We start from the raw sequence: 21,123 nt of genomic DNA on the forward strand, positions 1-21,123 counted from the left end.
AATACCTAACTAGGAAAATAGGAGTGACAGTATTAAATAAATTAAAAAATAAATAAACAGCTTCCATTTACTTCTTCTCTTTGTCTAGTTGAAATAGTACTAAGTCTCAATTCATTTCACTGCCTAAATCACGTGATATGAAGATTTTCATGTCCTTCAAGATATCCAAAAGGTTCAAGTATAATATATTTAAATAATAATATTATTCAAAATTTAAATATTATAATGTACTTTGCGATTTTTTTATATAATGAGATTCCGTATATTGATAGGATAAGAAAAAGAAAGAAGTAACATCTAACTTGAGAAGCTCGATAATATTAGTAAGATCGAGGATCTGAAACAAAGATTGAATGAAGAATCATTTTTCAGTAACGAGAATTGTGTCACCTTTTAATTTAGCAGCTATCGCATTGCATAACAAAAATAGAATTAATCAAAACTCATCAAGATAATTTATATGAACTCTTAATATATTGTTCCTTGTTCGATATTTATTTTAAAATGTTTGAAACGGAAATTGCAAGCTGTTTATTTACTAGCATTTTTTTTAATTGGACATGGCGTACAACATCACGAGCATTACTTGACATATGTTCGTGGAAGCACAATCTTTGATTTATTCAAGCTGCAAGAATTAATAATGTATAGTATTATATTATAATTATTATTTTTTCTCAGTCATGTATTGTAGCACGACGTCTTTAATTAAATTAAATAATTCAATGATTAATTACTACAAAAAAAATTATTATATCCAAGTAGTTGGTGGGATACGTTAAACAATATTTAGTGGATATGCTATAAACTATATATAGTCTAATTTTTATTTAAATACACGTTATTTCACGTCAATTGAAAAATTAAGCAATATAATCTAATTCCTCTTTCATGCTTGTATGAGTTAACCAATTAATCTACTGATATCGAAAGATCATAACGGTTTCTTCCATTGTTTCATTCGTAGGTTAAAATTTAATACAATTATATTTTAAATGATATATAAGGATTATTCATATGCTTTTTAATCTACATGAAATTACATATTTACTATGATCTAAAATAAACGTGTAAAACTGAATAACTAATTTTAATATATTAGACAAATAAAATTGAACAAAAAATAATAACAACTCCATAACATCCCTAATCTTATCAATGAAATCTTTGTGGGTCAAGTAAAGAAATTAAAAAGTTTCCAACTAAAACTATTCTTATCTATTGAGTTAGCTTTAAGTGATGGAAAAATATTTTAAAATGTGCAACATTTTCTCACTTTTGCTCTTATAATAATGGTGATAAAAAAGAAAAACAAGAAAACACAATTGTCTAAAAATATTTTTTTTTAAAAAAAAGAAAAAATTATGAAGGGTCCCACTTTGTCCCGACAATCACGTGCATGCCCATACAGAAAACACGTTCCCTAATTGGCGCCATTTATTCGGACGTGCCACGTCCTTAACGCCGTTAATATTTTAATCCGATGAAAATTTTAAAAATTACTAAATCTCAATAATAACAAAATCTTTTTTTTTCTTTTCTTTTCAAAATTAAAGGATTTATTTTTTTGAAAAATAATAAAAAAATTCATAATCCTTTTTAACAAAAGATAATATATTCTATTTCAAAATTTATTTATCGTTTTTTTTAGTTTATTTCAAAATATTAAAGAATATTTCTTTTTTTATGGATCAATTTTTAAATTTAATTTCCACTTGATATGTTTAGATCATAAAATTAAAAAATATTTTAGTATATATCTAGTTTAAGTCCATAAAAAAATAAAACATTTTTATCAAAAAGAAAAAAAAAACTTCAATCTCAAATATAAAAAATAATAATTAAAATTCAGGACTCCAATTTATTTTTGGTTTCAACCATTAATTAGCTTGAGTCATCCATATATTCCAGTTGGTTTAAAGGGTTTGATTTTGAAAAGATTTAATTAAAAATGATGTTTAGTTAGAATACTTACCTAATTAGATACTTATTATGTCATAGATGTATCAAGATGGACTTGTATTTCATAAACTATTTTTCCTTTATCTTTGCTTTTGTAACTTTAACTAACTCACTAACAATATATATAAAATCATCATTACTCGCATTGTAATTTGCATGTTGATTTTTTGAATAATGAGAATATCAATTTGAAGATTTTCTTTTCCATGTACTTCATTTATATATAACAATATTTAATTTGACCAAATTTGATTCAAAAAAAATACATTTTTTATGCAAGTAAAATAACACAAAAAATTTATGGTCTTAAGAATATAGTGAAATGTAAGTGGGTTATATAAATAGAAGGGAAAAGGGTCAAATATGCCCCTAAACTATTCATAAAGGTTTAGATATACCCTCCGTTTATTGTTTGGTTTACTGATGCCCTCGCCATCCAACTTTTGGTCCAAATATGCCCTTATGAGCGTTAGTTGTCATGTTGGACATATTCAACTCATAATACATATATTGGACCCTAAACTTGGCTTCAAATTTTAACTTCGACCTCCAACTTTCATAATGCACAAATAGGCACTTTAACTATCCAATTTTTAAATAAATAAACACATGAGTCCTACATGGCAAAATACACGTAGGACAAAAAATGACATGTAGGATGACATGTAGGACATGTGTGTTTATTTGTTCAAGTGTATACAAGCTTAAGTGTCTACTTGTGCACACCCAAAGTTGAAGGGCATAAATGTGATTCGAAGCCAAGTTAAAGGGCATATTTATGTATTATGCCTTTTTCATTTATTTAAATGTCACATTGAATGGTCATGTCATTTTGGAATTACTACATGACATTTATATGAAATGGAAAGATATTCGGACTCATAAACACCTAATTCGACCCATAAATCAACCCCCTTTTAAATAAATTATCCGACCAATTTTCAACAATTTTATTTTATTTTTATTTTTTTGATAAATTCCAAAAATGAGTAATTGATTAATAAAAAATAGGAAAATATGAAAAAAGTATAAAATTAACGCCAAAAATTCATAAATAATTATAGTAACCTTAAATTCAATTTAAACATTTTTTTATTTTTTTCGATAAATCCCAAAATGAGTAATTGATTAATAAAAAGTATGAAAAAAAATATAAAATTAACGCAAAAAATTAAAAAATAAATACAGTAACCTTAATTTCAAAAATTTCAACATTTTTTTAATTTTTAAATTTTTTGATAAATCCCAAAAATAAGTTTATTAACAAAAAAATATGAAAAAATATAAAAATTACGCAAAAAATTCACAAATAAAAAATAGGAAAATATGAAGAAAAAATATAAAGTAAAAAAAATTGTTGAAATTATTGTGTTTAAGTTTACTATATGTATTTGTGAATTTTGACGTATATTTTTTTATTTTGTTTTAATATTTATCCCATTTTATTAAAACATTACTCATTTTCGAGATTTGCCGAAAAATATAAAAATTTTAAAAAAATTGTAGATTGAAATGTTACTATATTTATTTGTGAACTTTTGGCGTTAATTTATATTTTTTTTCATACTTTTGATATTTTTTATTAATCAATTACTCATTTTTCGAGATTTATCAAAAATTAAATTTTTTTAAAAAAACTGAAATGTTCGATTTAAGGTTACTATATTTATTTATGAATTTTTGGCATTAATTTTATATTTTTTTTCCATACTTTTTATTAATCAATTACTCATTTTCGAGATTTACCGCACTAATAAAAATTACACAAAATTATTAAAAATGGGTCGGATAGTGAATTTAAAAGGAGCTGATTATGGATCGGATTAGGTGTTTATGAGATCGAATATCTTTCAATTTTCATATAAATGTTATGTGGTAAGGTTAAAATGATATGGCAATTCAATGTGGCATTTAAAGAAATAAAAAATGAGTTGAATATGTCCAACATGACAACTAACGTCCATAAGGGCATATTTGGACCAAATGTTGGACGGCGAGGGCATGAGTGAACCAAACTTTAAACGAAGGGTAAATCTAAACCTTTTCGAATAGTTTAGGGGCATATTTGACCCCTTTCCCTAAATAGAATAATCTAAGTAGACTGTGATGGTCAGAGGCTTATAGGTATTCAAATTGTATCGTCAAATTCGCTATAATAATATTTTACTGTAACATTTTAATTATCTCCATAAATTTTTTTTCATGTTAAATTTTATTTCCACATGAAAACTTTCTGTTTATAATAACAATACATTCATTATAACATTATACTCTTCATAAGATTACTTCACTATTACTATTTTGTAATAATATTTCGTAATAACGACCTAAAAATATTTTAACAAACATTCGTTTAATTATAGCTATCTATAATCATATGTTTGCCACCTCATCGGCAGTTTAAATTTGAAACAATCGACGTGGACAAACAGCCACGTCAGATTTATTGGTAACGGCAGTTAGAAAGACAATTGCGGCAGTTGAGTATTTATTTTGCCGGCTTTAATTCGAAGTATGGCGGGAAAGAGGCGGCATAATGTTCCCGCCATATCAGACGGTGGGGCCTACAGAGTGTCGAATTTGGGACCCACTAAGATTTTTGACGTGGATATTACGTTTTGGACGGCCAAACAAAAAAAAAAGATAAGAACTTTACTAGAAGGTAAAAAGAGGATAGAGAACAAGTTCTATTGGAATAAAGACACAAAATATATAATCGTTCCGTTTTTAAATCTTGTGCTCCTAAACTGATATTATTTCAAATGCATAAAATTATCATTTAATGTTATATCATGTGGATAACTGAAATTAAAATGTTATAAAAAAAAAAATTTCAAACGGATGGAGTAGTACTTATTAGGGTAGTGATTTAAAAATAATATATTTAGCTTAATTTTATAAGTGAGATTTAAAGAAAATTACATGTACAAATCTTATTTTCTCCGTTCAACCATTATTATTCACAATGCTATTTAAATGCATCTAATAATTAATTACTCATTTTATAAAATTAATAAATAATTTTATATTTAATTTTTAATTTATCTTAGTTATATTAAAATCAGACGAACAAATTGAATCGAAATAGAATAACTTAAATGCAAAGAGATACTAATGATAAAAATAGGTCCACATTGGACAAATGGCTTTTGGAAAAGATGAGAGGGTAAGGTACGAGGTGGATATGTGGGGGAACTACAACAATCGACACGTGGTTTCCACCTCACACTCTAGATTTATTTTTTCTTACTTTTTTTTATAGATATTTTGAGAAACCCGCCATTTCTCTATTTCTTTTTTTTTATCTTTTTGACTATTTAAACTTTAATTGCAACTGTTTTCTCATCTTATTTCCCTTTTAAAAAATTATCCTGATCAATTTTAAATTAATATTTAACGAAAAATAAGTAAGTCTTTTTTTTTTATATATAACTTTAACTTTCTATATAACATATATAATATTAATTTAAAACTTTTTTTTATATTAAATTTTATGTTAAAATAAAAATCAGATAACTAAATTAAAAAACGAATAAGAAATTAGACAGGGTAAAAAATTTGAAAATATGGGTTGTTTAACTTTTGCCTGGGTTGGAGGGGCAAAATGAGAAACAGCAACGCGGTGCATTTCACATTGAACATGTCTCCATATAACATGACTCAAAAACATGCTTAGCATAATTAATCTCACTTTATTTGACTTAATCCAATCAATAATTACCTTATTCTTCACATAATATAATGCATTATTAGTCAATAGTCATGCAGCCATGGTCCCACTTTCCTGTTATAGTTTTGATTTCTGATATTTATATTGAGTTTTCATCTGATTTATAGATTACATGATAAATAATTTATAATATAAATATTGATAATACTTAATTCGTTTGATTACTTTCACTTGTATACTTTGTACTTTAAACCTATATGATAATAATTACTAATATGAGTATTTTAGTACAATATACTTATATTAATTGATGTATATTATATTTTGAAAATTGTTTTGGAGAATAAACAATTAATTTTGAGGGTGAAACAGAAAAAATAAATTGCATTTTCTTATTACGTTGATAATGAAAAGTAAAAGTAAAAATTATTTCTGAAATATTTGATAAGTAAAAATGGAGTGTACAATTATTTACATGTCTGTGTAGTTTAAATAAACTGTGACACTCAACGAATTTATTATTTTTTTTCGACTTTAAAGTTAATGAATTTAAGTTATTAAGAGTATACCTACGTAATATATTTGCATCATCGTCTGTGTAATTTAGATTCTTTCGTAATACAGAAGGTTCCACTTGGAAGATTTCCAAATCATAAAAATAATAGAAAAAAGTTTCCCTAATCGTACAAGATTAAGTTTCTTTTGTTAATTAGGTTAGTTAATAACCTCTATAGTCAAAAGTATTAGCACGTGAAGGTTTTAGTCCACTAATTAATTAATTAATTATTATCAGTATGAAAAGAACACAAATACACCATGAGAATATTCTATTTGAGTCTTTGAAGGACTCATTTAAATTTATATGGGTTCCAGTTGTATGGAATTCCAAGTGGCAACCATTATATGCACCATATTATAAAATTTTACTATAATGTTTTTTCTTTTTTTTTTACGTGGGGTTATATAAGTGCCCAAGAAAACGTAGTAAATTGGCAAAGGTACAAAATATATATATGTTTTTGAAAAAGTTTGGATTGGCTTCCAAGAATAGAAGAGAGGTGGCATAAAAACTTAGGTGGTGATTTAATTGGGTAAATATTGGTGACACAATAAAGTCACTCTTTTTTTATTAATAAATAAGATCTATTTAACTTACGCTATACAATAATCCTTGAAATTATTCTTTTCTTAAATAGAAATACTTATTTTTGAGGGTAAAACAAATCTTATTGAATTCGAATACTTTTTAAATTACAAGTCAGAAAAATGATTATTTTTTAATTACTCCTAACATCATAGGTCTATATATTAATACGAAATTATAACATTTTTCATGACATATTTATTATTCGAATCAGCTTAAGCATACTCACCTCAAAGTAATTAATTATGTATAATTGCGGGGAGCCGGGGACAGGTTAAACTCATTCAAATTGCTCACTTAATACTCTATTAAAGAAGATGAATTTGTGGGTAATCCACTATACTTAAGACTAACAAGTTTCGAATAAGACTTTGAAAAAACAATTTAAATCACATGGCTATAAATCATTATAAATACGATGGTAAGTTTTGCAACTCTAGTTATTAATGGGGAAAATAGGAAAAATAAAGGGTGGTAGTTGAATTAATAACTGACCCATCTATGTCGTTTTAGTTTATTTTATGTCCATTATCACTTACTTTATCCGTCCAAAATTGTTTGTCATGTTGCGCTGATCGATAGTCAATTTGATTATTTTTCAAAGGTAAATTAGATCACATTAATTCGATATTTTAAACAAAAAAAATTAGATATTCTAAAACTATATGAAAAGTAGTATAAATTACAATTTTTTACATATTAATATGATAAAAAAATGTATCTTAAAATGTTAGTCAAAGTTTTTATAGTTTGACTCTAAAAATAGAAATCATGACAAATAATACCGAACGAAAGGAGTATATAATTTGTGGGTAATACACTATACGTATACATATGACTAAAAAGCTTCGAATAAGACTTTGAGAAAAAACATTTTAAATCACATGGCTATAAATCATAATAAATACGACGATAAATTTTGCAACTCTAGGAATTAATGGGGAAAAATATGAAAAATATAGGGTGGTAGCTGAATTAAAATTGACTCATCAATATTGTTCTAGTTTATTTTATGTTCATTATGAAAATGATAAATATAAGGTATAGTTCATTAAGCTATGAGCTTTATTACTTGTACAAAAAATATGTGGCCTTGCAAATATCATTATTTTGTTTCATGGAAGTTATCACCTTCCAAATTAATACCAACATAAATTTTGTATAACTTAACAAGTCATAAATACGTAACAAAATAAATATTACATGTTAATATATAAGTTGTCCATTTTTTTTCTGCTTTCAAAGGAGGAATTAAAAGCTCAATAAATTAAACTTCAATGCATATGAATAAGTATGTTGTTCGTTAGTGTTGGTAGCACTAAAACTTTTCAGTAGCTGAGGATTAATATTGATTCAATCGATCTCAAATATTTACGATACGTATTATAGATAATCTCATGTAATATGTTTGATGACAAGAATCTAAATCGATCACATTTAAATTTTCATTATAATATATTTATTTTGTTTGAATTCTGAATCTACTCCGCGATTGAGTTAATCGTGTGGTGAATTCATTGTCAAGTAGTGTTTTTTTTTACCTTTCAAAAATAATATATTTAAAGAGAAATTTAATTTGTAGCCAATTTTCTTCAGTCTACATATTACAGCTGAATCTTTTATGAACAGCGATGTATACTTATTAATAATATTATTAATGGAAAAATTAATACGGCAGGAATAATGTTTTGGTTAATTATGGCTCATTAATTCGTGGAAAAATTAAGCCTTTCGTCTTAGAGAAATTGTCATATTTCACATTACTCCACTCTATTAATTTGACATGTACGAATTACGAAAATTCAAATTAGAGATAAAAAAAAATATTATATATCACACACTTCTTAACTTATTTAATATAAACATCAAATACACGTAAAATTTACTAGGGCTATATAAACATCAAATACACGTAAGATTTACTAGGGCTAAATAAAAATAGACATGGTAGGTGTTAGCACATGTTATGATTTATATGAGCACTCACCTTCTTGGTCTGAACAGAAGTAAACATTTAGAAAAAAAAATTAAATAAAAAGCAAATCAATATGGTTAGATTTATATCATTATTATTTTTTTTACATCATCACAAATGAGAATTTTTCAGACTTGATGTTTCGATGCATTACTGGCTACATGACTTCTATTGGGTCTTCTAAAAGTAAAACAAACGTTAAAAGTGTGTTCGATTAATTTTTTACTTGATCGTGTTATTTAAATAATATTGAAAAAATTGAAGAATAAAGTAATAATAATGAAAAGTTAGTCGAATGAAATTATAAAAAGTAATTTATAAGGTAAAAATTAATAGAAGGTATCCCACTTTTGATTTTTGATTTTTTTTTTTTGTATTAAAAGGGTGTGCTTAGAAGCATTTTATAACATTTCTTAACACGTCAAAAATTTAAAATTACTTAAAAAATAAAAAACACTTAAAAATAAGTTAATTCAAACCAGCACTAGGCCTTGGTTGCCCAAAAGAAGGGCTATCTGATCCGATCAACTACATAAGTCGTAGCGCGCTAGCGTGCGTACTCTTTCTTTATGAGCGAGACTCTATCCAAATCTGTCATTCCTTAGGCGAGACCTTTTGTTCTATGACTGCTCCACCACTGAATGATTCACTTCTAAATTCTTGCCTCGATCTGTTACTCTGTTTTTCGTCGGTATTATTCTAATTTTATCTGATGTTTCTGAAGATGTATCGAAGGGTTCATTGAATAACCTTTACTGGAAAATCATATTATATATATACTCGATCGATTTATTTTTATTTGTTATTGTTTAACTTGACACATCAATTAAGAAAATAATTACTCCCATAAATATTTTACCACTCTATTCCAATTAATTAATGTCTAATATTTAATGTAAGAATAAAATATGGAAAAAGATAATTGTATCTATTTAATATGCCAAAAATGACAAATAAAAATAAAAATCTATTTTAATAATAAATCACGAATAAATGGGGAAGTGGATTGTTGTTGCAACAATAAATTGTAACAGTAAATGCTAGCAAAAATAGTTGGGTATTTTGCATTTAACTGAGTATCGATCTTCCTTAGTTTGCAGTGAGTTGGGAGTAGAGCAACATTGAATTTTTTAGTTATTTTTTAGCTCAAAATGGACAGACTCATTTATTCCCATCATTCAATTTTCATTCTAATTTTGACTTAGTAGAAATAAACACTTTTTGGATTATTATTTTTTTTAATAAAAAAAAAATAACCACTATTTTTAGAATTTTAAAGAAGTGAAAACGCTAAATTTTTTATAAACACCATAGGGCTCAGTGTTCATTCTGTCCCTCCTGCCTAATTCTATTCAAGAAGGCCCACTTCATTTCTTACGAGTCTGAATGGCGAAAATTTCGCGAATAGCCATTAAAAATAACTTTAAGTAAATTTCATAGCTATAGTTTGCTAATTATAATTCATAGTTACATGTTAGAAAAAGGAGAGAGGCGAAGGAGAGAGGGCAAAGAGTGGAGAGAGATGAATCGTATTTGTATATATCTATCCAATTGTATATGTATATGTAACAGGTATGCATATGTATTTGTATATCTGACAAGCGAAATTGGGAGAGGGAGGAGAGAGGCAAGCGAGATTGAGAGAGAAAGGAAAGAGATGACGATAGAGGACAGAGAGAAAGGAGAGAGGCAAATTGTATTTGTATATATGTCATAGAATTGTATATATGTATTTATAATTTGTACTTGTATAAGAGAGGAGAGTGAGAAGAAGAGAGGAGATAGGCGCACGTAATTATAGCTAAAAGAGATTGCGAGTTGTAATTAGTTCAAACTTTAACTATATTAGTTAATTAACCAATATATATTGCTAATCCGCATAAGTTCCCTATCTGAAATTCTATTTGTAACTTACTAGTGGCCCAAGAAACAATGAGAAAATAGAGTACAAAAAATAGACAAATTCTTGTATTTGTACTAAATTTAAACAAAATTATTAATATTAAAACTAATATAGAAGCCCTCGAATCACTAGATATATATACTCTAATGTGTAAGTTATTCGCTTAATTTGGAAAAGAGTTATTAATGATTAGATTTTAGGTCAGTGTGAAGGTGGGTGATCATTCAAAAGATAACTATTTTTTAAGAAGATGATGAATTTCGAATTATAGAAGAATCGAATTGTATCTAAAGAATAGGGGATACAAAAAATACTAGCCCCTTGAATTTTATCTCCCTTGAAGTCCTTTATAGATATTGAATCGAGAGATTAGTTGTACTAGTGGAATGACCCAACTGAATCCAGTCCGCGCCCATTTAGGATTGAAGGACTTGAATCTTAATGATAGATAGATATCACTAACCCCATTAAACAAACAAGGGAAAATTGTATATAATAGCGAACTAATAACCTAAAATAAATGGAGTAGCTAGGGTTTGATTTAATTGTGCTCCATAGCAAACGTTAGCTAAAGTTTGTCAGGCGTCTCTCTCCCAAAAATCTCGCTCGCCACTCTCCATTCTCGCTCGCCTCTCTCGCTTTATACACAGAAGTGTATAAATTCTGTTTCTGTTTTGTATAAAGCGAGAGAAAATTGTATATACACATGCAAAAATATATGTCTTTGTGTTATACACTTAATTATACAATTTACAAACATTTTTCTTCAAATATTGCAGAAAAAAAAGCCCAACAAATTATACAATTGCAGTGAAATACAATTTTCTCTAGCTTTATACAACAGAAGTGTATATGTTGTGTTTATGTTTTTGTATAAAGCGAGAGAAAAACATATATCTTCTTGTTATACACTTATAATTATGCAATATACATACATTTTAATTCGATTCAACTGTATGCAAAGCAAATTTTATAAAAATATTGCAGCGAAATAAGCAACGAATTATACAATTGTGCATTATACAATCGCAGTAAAATAGGATAGCGAATTATACAATTGCAGCGAAATAGACAAGCGAATTATACAATTTAGGCCAGCGAATTATACAATTATATATGTATAGCGAATTATACAGTTTTATGTTTGCTGTGGAGCGCAATTATGCAAACTTTGCTATAACATACAAATATGAATTTTTTGTTTGCTATATGTGAAAGTTGCCCAACAAACAACATAGAGGCTTTGGTCATGTTCAAAGCCCTCTGAGAAGGATGCATCCTCCAAAAACGAAAGAAATCTAGTACGAAAAGAAAGAACAAAATCGCGATAAATGACTAATCTGATTGCAAATTTGGAACCTCAGTTTAGGTTTAGGGAATACATTAAAGCAAAATCATCCTCTTAATCATCCACAAATCCAGGATCTGTAATTACATTCTCCAATTCTTTAGCTTTTTCATCATTGAAGCCCAGTGCAGCCAATACCTTATAACCTGGTGATCCTTGTTGTGCCCACACTCCAAGGAGCACATGAGTAGTTGTAATCTCCCCACCGTTACCTGCATTTCCAATAATACCGATAATCAAGAACATATTCGGTCTCTTCTCCACAAACAAATAAACCAGGTGATCTTGAAGTGATGATGTTTTCTATCACATGGTTTTGTTTGACCATATGAGTAGCATACTCTCCCTCTTTGCTATTCCAGGCAGAGAAACCCAAAACGCTAGGTGTTTTGAAGATAAAAAAGGGATGTTATTCAACAGATCAAGATGAGAAGCATATAAGAAGTGCTTAAATGTTTTAGAATCCAAAACATCCCCTCGTGAGCTAGCTTTTGGATTGAGTTAGGCTGAAGGGTCAGATTTTCACAAAACTAATCTGTTTTAATATGTGAGACCATCCGATTCATACGGGGTTCAAATAGTAACGACATATATATCAGCCAAGAAAATAATATAAAAAATGAAGTAACATAGGAGAACTAAGTTGATAGATCTAAATTTTGAGTAGCTATACGAATTTGGATAAATCAAAACTATGAAAGTTGCATGAGGAAAAATCAATTGAATTGTTAGACTGTGTTGTTCCAACTCTTCAAACATATTGGCAGGTGCGTGTTGGATCCTTCAAAAGTAGTGCATTTTTGTAGGATCTGACACGGGCGAGGCATCATTTTTGGAGAATCTAAGTAAACACAGGTTTGAGATATCCCAAAACAGAGAGTGATAAAACTCTGATGGCGATCTTTCCTCTCATGAGCAAGTTTTTAAAACCATGCTAGATTACTTTAACTTGATTGTGGTCTGAAAAAGTTCTGTTCTGGATTTGAACCAAGTTAGCCGCAACATAAGTAGGTAGGAACCATACAAGCCGAGGATGTTGACATCTGAATTTAATTGGACTGATGCAACACATGACCATACATGACAAAGGCCTCGGCCATGCATGGACAAGTTTGTGCTATAGCATATTTGGCTAAGTGACACTGTTATACTCCTAAGACCAGTACAATGAAGCAAGCACTTGAATTTCAAATTTGCTTCAGCAAGCACCTTCATGCTAGTAGATCTTGTGAAGTCAAAGATCATTCCTCCACGTGATTCATTTAAATATTTTCCATGGTTCAAACAGGAATTTTAGAGATACTTGTGAAGGCATAGAGATGCATCAATTCAACAAACATGTGTATGTGTAAAATTGAGTGGGAGTATATACATACTGGATTTGAGTTTTTCATCAAATGCCCAATCTAGAGCCTTTTGCGCGTCTTCAGTCAAAGGAGGTTCCTTGGGACTGCAATGGAATAAGTCCCCTTTTCCAAGTATTTTGATAGCTTCTTCACGAAATTTCAAGAGAGTAATACTGTTTGCCATCAAATATTTTGAAGCAAAATTTGTCCCTGCGATGTCGAAATGAAATAAATGCTCTAACATGACTTACTTCAAGTAGCAGAACAAGTATTCATCGAAGCTATTTCACCAAAATGATTAGAGCAGCTTAAATCATGGGGGAAGTGTAAGTTAGGGATATAAACAGAGTCTACATACAAGGTCTTAAGTATGCCAACATACTATTGAATGACCTATCCTAAAAGTAAACTATCTTTTTCTTCTTTTATCTCTCAAATTATACAGAGAGGCCGTCATAATCTCTAATAGTTGTTTCTGTCTATGTCGAAATGATGTTCTTGGTGCAAAGAGTTCCTAATTCATATAAGCTGAAGTCAACAGAATGACATTTCCCATCAACTTACAAGTGTTGTGTGCCGACTTCTGTGTGCCACGTTTTTCCAGACATAAACTGAAGTGTAGAAAAATTCTTTCCAATGAAGTTGCAATCTTGTCTCCTATTGTCTTATATACCGGTCAATTTACTTTAGGATCCTCTAAAGAGCAACTAACATCAGAAGCCACAGTACATATAGTTCAACCCAAGAGCCTCTCAACCCTAACCTAATTCTTTAACGTATTGAAAAACTTTGAACATATCACAATGTTTTAGTAGCGATGTAAAGTGGCTTTGGTAACTTCATATTGTTGGGTAAGTTCTTTGACAAGAATAAAGATGTGTTCTATATATGCAAAACGTGAAACAACTATTCTCATTAATATCTCTAGCAAAAACTCCATTGTTAAGCCACATTCTTACATCAAAGAATGCTCGCACCAAGAAATAATCATCTGTCTATTGTTCATTCAAATACTAGTTTAAGTTACTAGCATCACGAGTAACAAAGCATTAAGAGTTCCACCGCGTTTGCAGGATCAAACATAGTATATCGACAAAAAACAACAAAAATTTTCTTAGCAAAATGAAAGAATCGACAAACCTTCAATCAACATCCCCAGGATAAGAGCTTCTGTTCCAGTAGAATCATATTTAAGTTTTCTTGCTTCCAGTTCAGCCATGGTAAATGATTTTACCGCCTTTGCTGACCATCTAAAATTTCACTCACCCAATCAAAGATGAATCAAAACACATTGAAATACCAACTAATGAACAACAACAAAATCAAACAACAAGCAATATCCCAAAACTCTCCTCCTCCTTTTTCTTGTGCAACAAAACAAATAAAACAAGAACTAAAAGGAAAACACTCACTTAGGAATTTTCTCTATTGGTACTGTAGGCTCCGACTTCCTGCAATAACAAAATGAAACAAAGCTATCATCTTTATAGCTTAGAAGCTAAAATTTCGATTAACCCAGAATTAATACAATCAATCAAGCCCAAAACAACTGGGATCAGCTACATGAGTTCCCTAAATCCATTTGGGTCCATAAAAAACACTTTAAAAATGGATTAAAAAAATGCAAGGATAGGCAAGTGTGAGAACTGACCCACGGGGAAGGACGAAGGAGACATTTGCTCTGATAGTGCACTGTTTTGACAGAAATTGCTTGAGATTCTTGGACTGAAGAGAGAATTTGATTGGAGTACCTAGCCATTTACACTGCAGATTTTTCAGTTCCAATGGGTTTTTGGTCCAGAGAAATGAATCGGTTCCTCTGCAATTCAGCTGATTGATGCTCTTAGAAGTTGCTGCCACTGTGGAGATAGCTTGAACAGCCATTTTTGCCGTAAAACTCAGCTCCAATTTGAGAAAAATGAGTTGAAAATTGGACCTTTCTGGTTGAGAAGATGATAAGAAACGACAGCGTTACGTTACCTTAGCCTTTTTTCAGGTAATATGGGCTTAAAACAAGTTAGGCCTATATAATATTAGTTGGGCTTAAGCGAAACCAACTCATTATGTTTATGGGTCAAACTCGCTTAAGTCCATAAGAAACACGAAGCTCTAAATGCAGTGTGATCTGCGTGAAGGGTTTTAGAGTGAGTTAGAGCGCAAAAGAAATATATCGTGCAGCGTATACGCTGCACGACAACTTGAGTTGGAGGGTAAAACCTCCCCTAAATTTCTGAAAACTTTAGTGTAATTTTCATGTTTTAGTTGATGATGCATGCTTCATATTCAACTTCAACCAATTCGAACTCTGGAAAAGCTCGAACTAATTCTATTAATCCAATTAACTCTTTCAAAGTATTGGTGAGAGAATTAGATTCAGAATTAAAGTTAAAACAAGATAGAGTTGAATAAAAATTATACATTTTCATTAAACACTTAAAAAGTGTTGAAATTGACATAGAACCACTAATTCTAGTCTTAACAAACAGTACACACCTATATGCTGCAAGTAAACAAGGTGGTAAAGACCAAAACTTTCCTCATTATCTACAGAAAGTAGCAAAGTTTAATCAAAGCATATATGTTTTGTCACTCTCAAGCACTAATTCTTCAAATACTCACAAGACCTAATTCAGTTTTACCCATAATTGGGTTATTCAATTATGTACATATCATGGTCTAACCAATATGGGACGAAAGCGTTGAATGAGAGAAGTGACTGCTCCCCTCTGTGTATGTCAGTTGTGTTAAGTATCCTGCTTTTGAAATTCCTTGCAGTGGTGCGCGACAAATGATTTGTCGATTGGTCTCCGCTATAAGGCGATGTGCAGATAATATCCTATGCAGCGAAAAAGATTCTCGATGGATTCAGATGACCTTCTCGGTCATCAAAGAATCTCTGAGATCTCCTTTACTTCCTTCCTTCCTTTCTTTCACCTGTCCCGACACAAATACAAAGCAGAAGCTTACTGTAGCAACAGCTCCTCATCTCTCTGTAATTCCTTGAGCCGCCTTTTTGCATATACAGTGATCAGCACCGTTGTAATAAACGTGAAACTAAATCCAAGAACATTAAGAATGATCTGTGGAGCTGATAAAAAACGTTGCTCTTGCGAGGCATTTGCAAGTGTCTTTATCAGGATGCCACTGCAGAGAAAGTTGGACGTAAAGGTATTCAGCAAGTTGAAATTTTCTTAATCAGTAAACAGGACACTATTTTAAAAAAATAAGACCAGATGAGAGGAAGTTCTCATAATGAAAAGTAAACATCTGTCAGAGTGTGGCAGGCAGCCAGATGATCCCTGGTCACGGGTTTACTTCTTTGCCTTCCCACTATAAGAATGTAACTAGTGCAAATATAAAGTTGAAATGAAGAACCATTATTGTTAATGCGAGTCCTCGAATCCTTTCATATAACTATTGATGAAGAGTTTTATGGGTTTTGAAATCACTATCAAGTGTTTAAATTAGACGTTAACTTTAGCTTCGGCCATGAAGCACAAATCTTATTACTATACTATATTTTACTATCAATTTGAATTCCACAATAACTTTTCTTGAGATATAACTTAATGGTTTGTGCTTGTCTCAGGCGAGCATAACTATTTTGTTCATGATTGATACATAAAAGCTTAAATATTGTCCACAATTAGTTAATTCTTTGTCAGAGAAATACAACAGCAAGAGCATGACAGTTACATAGCTGAAAGAATAAAATCTTAGTGTAGCATTGCACAATACTGAATCCCCCTAAAACAGAGATATAATATAATATAATAGGACAAGGAAGCAAGAAAAAATAGCTTTTCTGGATTTGAGTCTTGAGAATAAGGTTTCTCAAATATCCTGCAATGACCTTCACTTATAGAGAGCAGATTTAACTAAGTTCAAAAAAAATGTCAGGTTGTGCGTCTAATTTCAAAATTATAGGCAACCAGAAGCATGGCAAGGGGAAAAGAGGAAAGGAGAGCTAAAGAACTTCTCCACCAGCATTGAACAAAGTTATGCTGACACATCAACCAAATTGTTTTTGTACTTCAAACCCCAAACATTAACCAGGATCAAAACATAACTTGGAGAAGAACAATTAACATTTATACCCATATACATATTATCCCTTTCCAAATCGGCTGGCTGTGAGAAGGTGATGTTAACGCTGACAATTTGAAAAAGAGGAAGATTACACGTCAGTAGGTGCATCAGGTTTAAAAGCTCGGGAGAAGATATGACCACCTACTTCTAGATTGCTGGATAGTTTCTCGCTTCTGATGAAAACACTGTTATAATTTGGTCGAGTTATAATGCCAGGCACGGTTAAAGAAGCCATGTTCAGATGGCTAATTAAGAGATGGAAGAGAAGATGTAGAACGTGGGATGTAGCTCTCATGGCACTTAAGTGGACCATGGGGAGAAGATTTTTACTCATTGAGAAGTAGATTATTATCCTTTATCTTTTTTAGTGCACCCACAACAACATACTATCCCACAAGTGAGGTCGGGGGAGGGTAGAGTGTAATCCCACAAAGGTTGCATTATATAATCTTTAGAAACCAGAGGTTTGAGGAGAGGGAGCGAAGCAGACATAAGAGGGACGGAAAGCAGGAACTGCACACTCCTAATAGGTAATTCATCAACAGATATTGCTGTCACAAGAAATACACACAGCAAGCCAATATTCATACACAAGAAACGAAAGAGAATTCTTACGTGTAAATTGTAACAAATATTTCTGGAACCATGCCGATGAGTGTCCCCAGCAAATAAGGACCGTACTTGACACCAGTTGCCATTGCACAGTAATTAAAGACTATGTAGGGGAAAGGGGAAATCCTAATTAATGTGACAGCTCGGGCCTGATTAAACCAATTCCCTTCACCAGCTAGTCTTATAACAGAAGCATTCTTGGGATTTCTTTCTATCAAGCTCTACATGAGAAAAAAGAAAAGAGATTAATTAATTCATTTGAGTCAATAACTAAAATGAAAGACAGTACATTCAGCTGCTGAAAGTAATTAAGTACGTACTTGGATTTTGTGATGGAAAAGATGACCTATGAAATAAGGAAGAGATACACCAATAGGAACTGCTGTAATGATAAGTAGAAAACCAAAACCGTATCCGAACGTCATCCCAGCTACCCACATGGAGGGAGTGGATGGTAAAAGCAGGGTGGGGAATAGTGCCACAGAAGCATAAACTAGAACTGCTAGTGCTGGAGTACTGAATGTCCTGGTTTCCCAATTCAGTATTGGAATAATCTCCTGAAATATGAAAAACAACAGTCAGAGATTAAGATGATTCAGAATCATAAAACCACGGTGATCTGCATCACAACATGTGTTGGTAAATTGAATCACCAGATAGAAATACCAAAATAGTATGATATATGGTGTTAGCAGTCAATCCATTAATAAACTACCCTTAGTAATCCATAAGCATCCCATCTTATACAGGTCAATTTCATTCCAATGCTAAATGAATCTTAGTACTCCATAAGCATCCCATCTTATTCAGGTCAATTTCATTCCAACGCTAAATGAATGATTAACTCTCTGACTCCTAAAATTATTAAGTTAGCAGCATTGAGCTCAGCTGCGGCTTCACAACAACTCTTCCACCTAAAGTACTAAGTTTAGTAGTACTCAAAATCCAAGTCACTTCACAGAACTCAGCAAATACTAACGGGATCGGTTTAAGTAGGTCAGACTTCCTCCATAAGCCAAAATCAGGAGCCTTTAACAGAATAAAGACTAGTAGTTGATGAAAGACATCACACATTACAATCTTCAGTTTCGCTGAAGCATCAACAAACTAACACTCAAACTTATCAATCACCTATCCCTTAAAAGCATGAATCAATGCACTTATAGAGCAAGCAAACAGCTAAACAAAGTGCTCTCACAAATATTCACCAGCAGGTAAAAATAATTCCACTTCCCACATGCAATCAATAATATAAACAAGTATAATATATAATTTAATTGGACATACATTTCCAAAAAAGAGATCTTTTTACAAGAAAAAACAAAAATCTTGCTCAAACAGACCTTATCCATGAAGAAGGGTCCAACCCATTTGAGAAAAACAGCAGCCAATACTCCGACAAAAATAAGAACAAGTGCCAGCTTAGCCCACCACCAAAGAGACCAACATCTGCTATTCCCTTCATAGCTAAGCTCAGAAGACGAAGCACTCATACAACCCGAAACAAACCTATTATCCTCCCCCAAATCATCACCACCTAATTTCACATAATCACCCTTCAGATCTTCCTTCGCCAACCCCAACAACGGCGCTGGCATCACCACCACTAACCCTTCCTCCTCATCGTTCCCAGCAAAAGTCATCACCACACAAAATCAGCAATCCAATTCCAAATTATAAAAATCCAAAAAAACCCAGATGGGTTTTCCCTAATTAATCAAGAATTTTTTGTTTACAATTCCAATCAAAATCCAAAACCCAGATGGGTTTTCCTCTAAATAACCGTTAAACGTATTGAATAGCTCAACCCCTTTATGGAAAAAAGTAATTTAAGCCCTATTATAGATGCTAAGAAGCCGAAAAAGTGGGGGAATTGGGAAGAATTTTGAACATTTCTGTCTACAGACACATTAAATCCAAAGATTAAACAAATAAATTGGATGCTGTGATGAGTGAATGATGATGAAGAAGAGAAAATGGTAGATGAGAAGAGAAGCAATTAATAATGTACTAGTAACGAATACACAGAAAAAAAATAAAAAAGGGTTTAATATATTTTAATCAACCGATTTTATTTATTTATTATTTTAACAACAACCGATATTTTTGTTTAATGCTGTTAAAGGAAAATATTATTGCTACTCCATTGTCAGCTTTTGCCCGTTCTTTCAATGAAATGACAATATTGCCCTTTACCAAAACTACTTTTGTCTATTTTTTTTTAAGACAAACGATACAAATCTCGAGTTCACTCGAATAATGCGCGGGAAGGTAATGAAGTTCAGCTCGTAGTATAGCAAATTGAAGCAATCGTGTTTCTTATTGAATTTTATTGATGCCACCTAAATGGTAGGTAGATTGTGGATATGTGACGTTCAAAGTTATTATTTATTATTTGTACATTTATTTATCGATCACGACGTTAGATACTCACATAATAAATTCGTCATGTTATTTCTATGATACAAAAGATATTTACTACGTTGAGGAATTTCACATGAACTCATCAAGGGGCAAGATCGTCATTTGATTTACTTCCTTTTGACTTCCATTAGTTTGATACACTTCTATATTTTACTTTAAAAAATTATCATTTGATGGTGGACCCCACCAACTTGTTATTGATATTAATATATTTGTATAATCCTAAAAATGCAATTATCACTTGCTTTAAAGCTACACTTAACGTCGTCGTATAAGAGAATGATACTGACACGTGTGACCTAGCGTAATGCCGCGTAACCGGTGGTATAGGACACGTGGCATAGTATCGCTCGCTTATGCGTGACAGTAAGGATACAAGTGTGCTTAACGGGAAGCTTAGGTTTGGGCTTGGGCTTTATTATAGTGGGCCCCAGATGGGCCCATTTGGGCTTTTAAAAAGACGAGGTGACTTCTGTTTTTTTTCTTTTTTGTCGTGGCGTCACCGCTACGACTAGAATTTTGTGTAGATTTTTTTAATGTTTTTTTATTTGATATTCAATAATTACGGTGTATATTTATATATTAATTATTATCTTTTTTAATAAGTATTTCGATTCAAAAATTTAACAAGTAGAAGGAAACAAAATAAG

The 21,123-nt window shown here is 30.9% G+C and overlaps 2 protein-coding genes across 2 annotated transcripts; both read right to left on the reverse strand.

Moving 5' to 3' along the window:
- Nucleotides 1–11,838: 11,838 nt before the first annotated feature.
- LOC107029013 (ATP-dependent Clp protease ATP-binding subunit CLPT2, chloroplastic-like) lies at nucleotides 11,839–15,338 on the reverse strand. The gene is made up of 5 exons (XM_015230295.2): nucleotides 15,000–15,338; nucleotides 14,761–14,799; nucleotides 14,489–14,598; nucleotides 13,379–13,558; nucleotides 11,839–12,214 (listed from the first exon to the last, which is right to left on the reverse strand). Exons 1-5 carry the CDS (start codon nucleotides 15,230–15,232, stop codon nucleotides 12,057–12,059), a joined length of 720 nt encoding a protein of 239 aa, XP_015085781.1. The 5' UTR covers nucleotides 15,233–15,338; the 3' UTR covers nucleotides 11,839–12,056.
- A 429-nt stretch (nucleotides 15,339–15,767) lies between these two features.
- On the reverse strand, nucleotides 15,768–20,080 carry LOC107028990. Its single transcript, XM_015230258.2, has 4 exons — nucleotides 19,393–20,080; nucleotides 18,370–18,606; nucleotides 18,053–18,270; nucleotides 15,768–16,492 (listed from the first exon to the last, which is right to left on the reverse strand). Exons 1-4 carry the CDS (start codon nucleotides 19,690–19,692, stop codon nucleotides 16,312–16,314), a joined length of 936 nt encoding a protein of 311 aa, XP_015085744.1. The 5' UTR covers nucleotides 19,693–20,080; the 3' UTR covers nucleotides 15,768–16,311.
- Nucleotides 20,081–21,123: the final 1,043 nt, after the last annotated feature.

This window comes from Solanum pennellii, chromosome 8 (genome assembly GCF_001406875.1).
Source record: "Solanum pennellii chromosome 8, SPENNV200".
Classification (NCBI taxonomy): Eukaryota; Viridiplantae; Streptophyta; class Magnoliopsida; order Solanales; family Solanaceae; genus Solanum; species Solanum pennellii.

Bases quoted from the DNA above. Each gene is read 5' to 3' on its own strand.
- LOC107029013 (XM_015230295.2), bottom strand. From the start codon at position 15,232: ATGGCTGTTCAAGCTATCTCCACAGTGGCAGCAACTTCTAAGAGCATC. The intron at 14,599-14,760 runs GTGAGTGTTTTC...GTGAAATTTTAG, and splicing joins CCAATAGAGAAAATTCCTAA to ATGGTCAGCAAAGGCGGTAA. The intron at 13,559-14,488 runs GTTTGTCGATTC...TCGACATCGCAG, and splicing joins CCTGGGGATGTTGATTGAAG to GGACAAATTTTGCTTCAAAA.
- LOC107028990 (XM_015230258.2), bottom strand. From the start codon at position 19,692: ATGACTTTTGCTGGGAACGATGAGGAGGAAGGGTTAGTGGTGGTGATG. The intron at 18,607-19,392 runs GTCTGTTTGAGC...TTCATATTTCAG, and splicing joins GACCCTTCTTCATGGATAAG to GAGATTATTCCAATACTGAA. The intron at 16,493-18,052 runs GTAAGAATTCTC...CTTTCTCTGCAG, and splicing joins ATATTTGTTACAATTTACAC to TGGCATCCTGATAAAGACAC.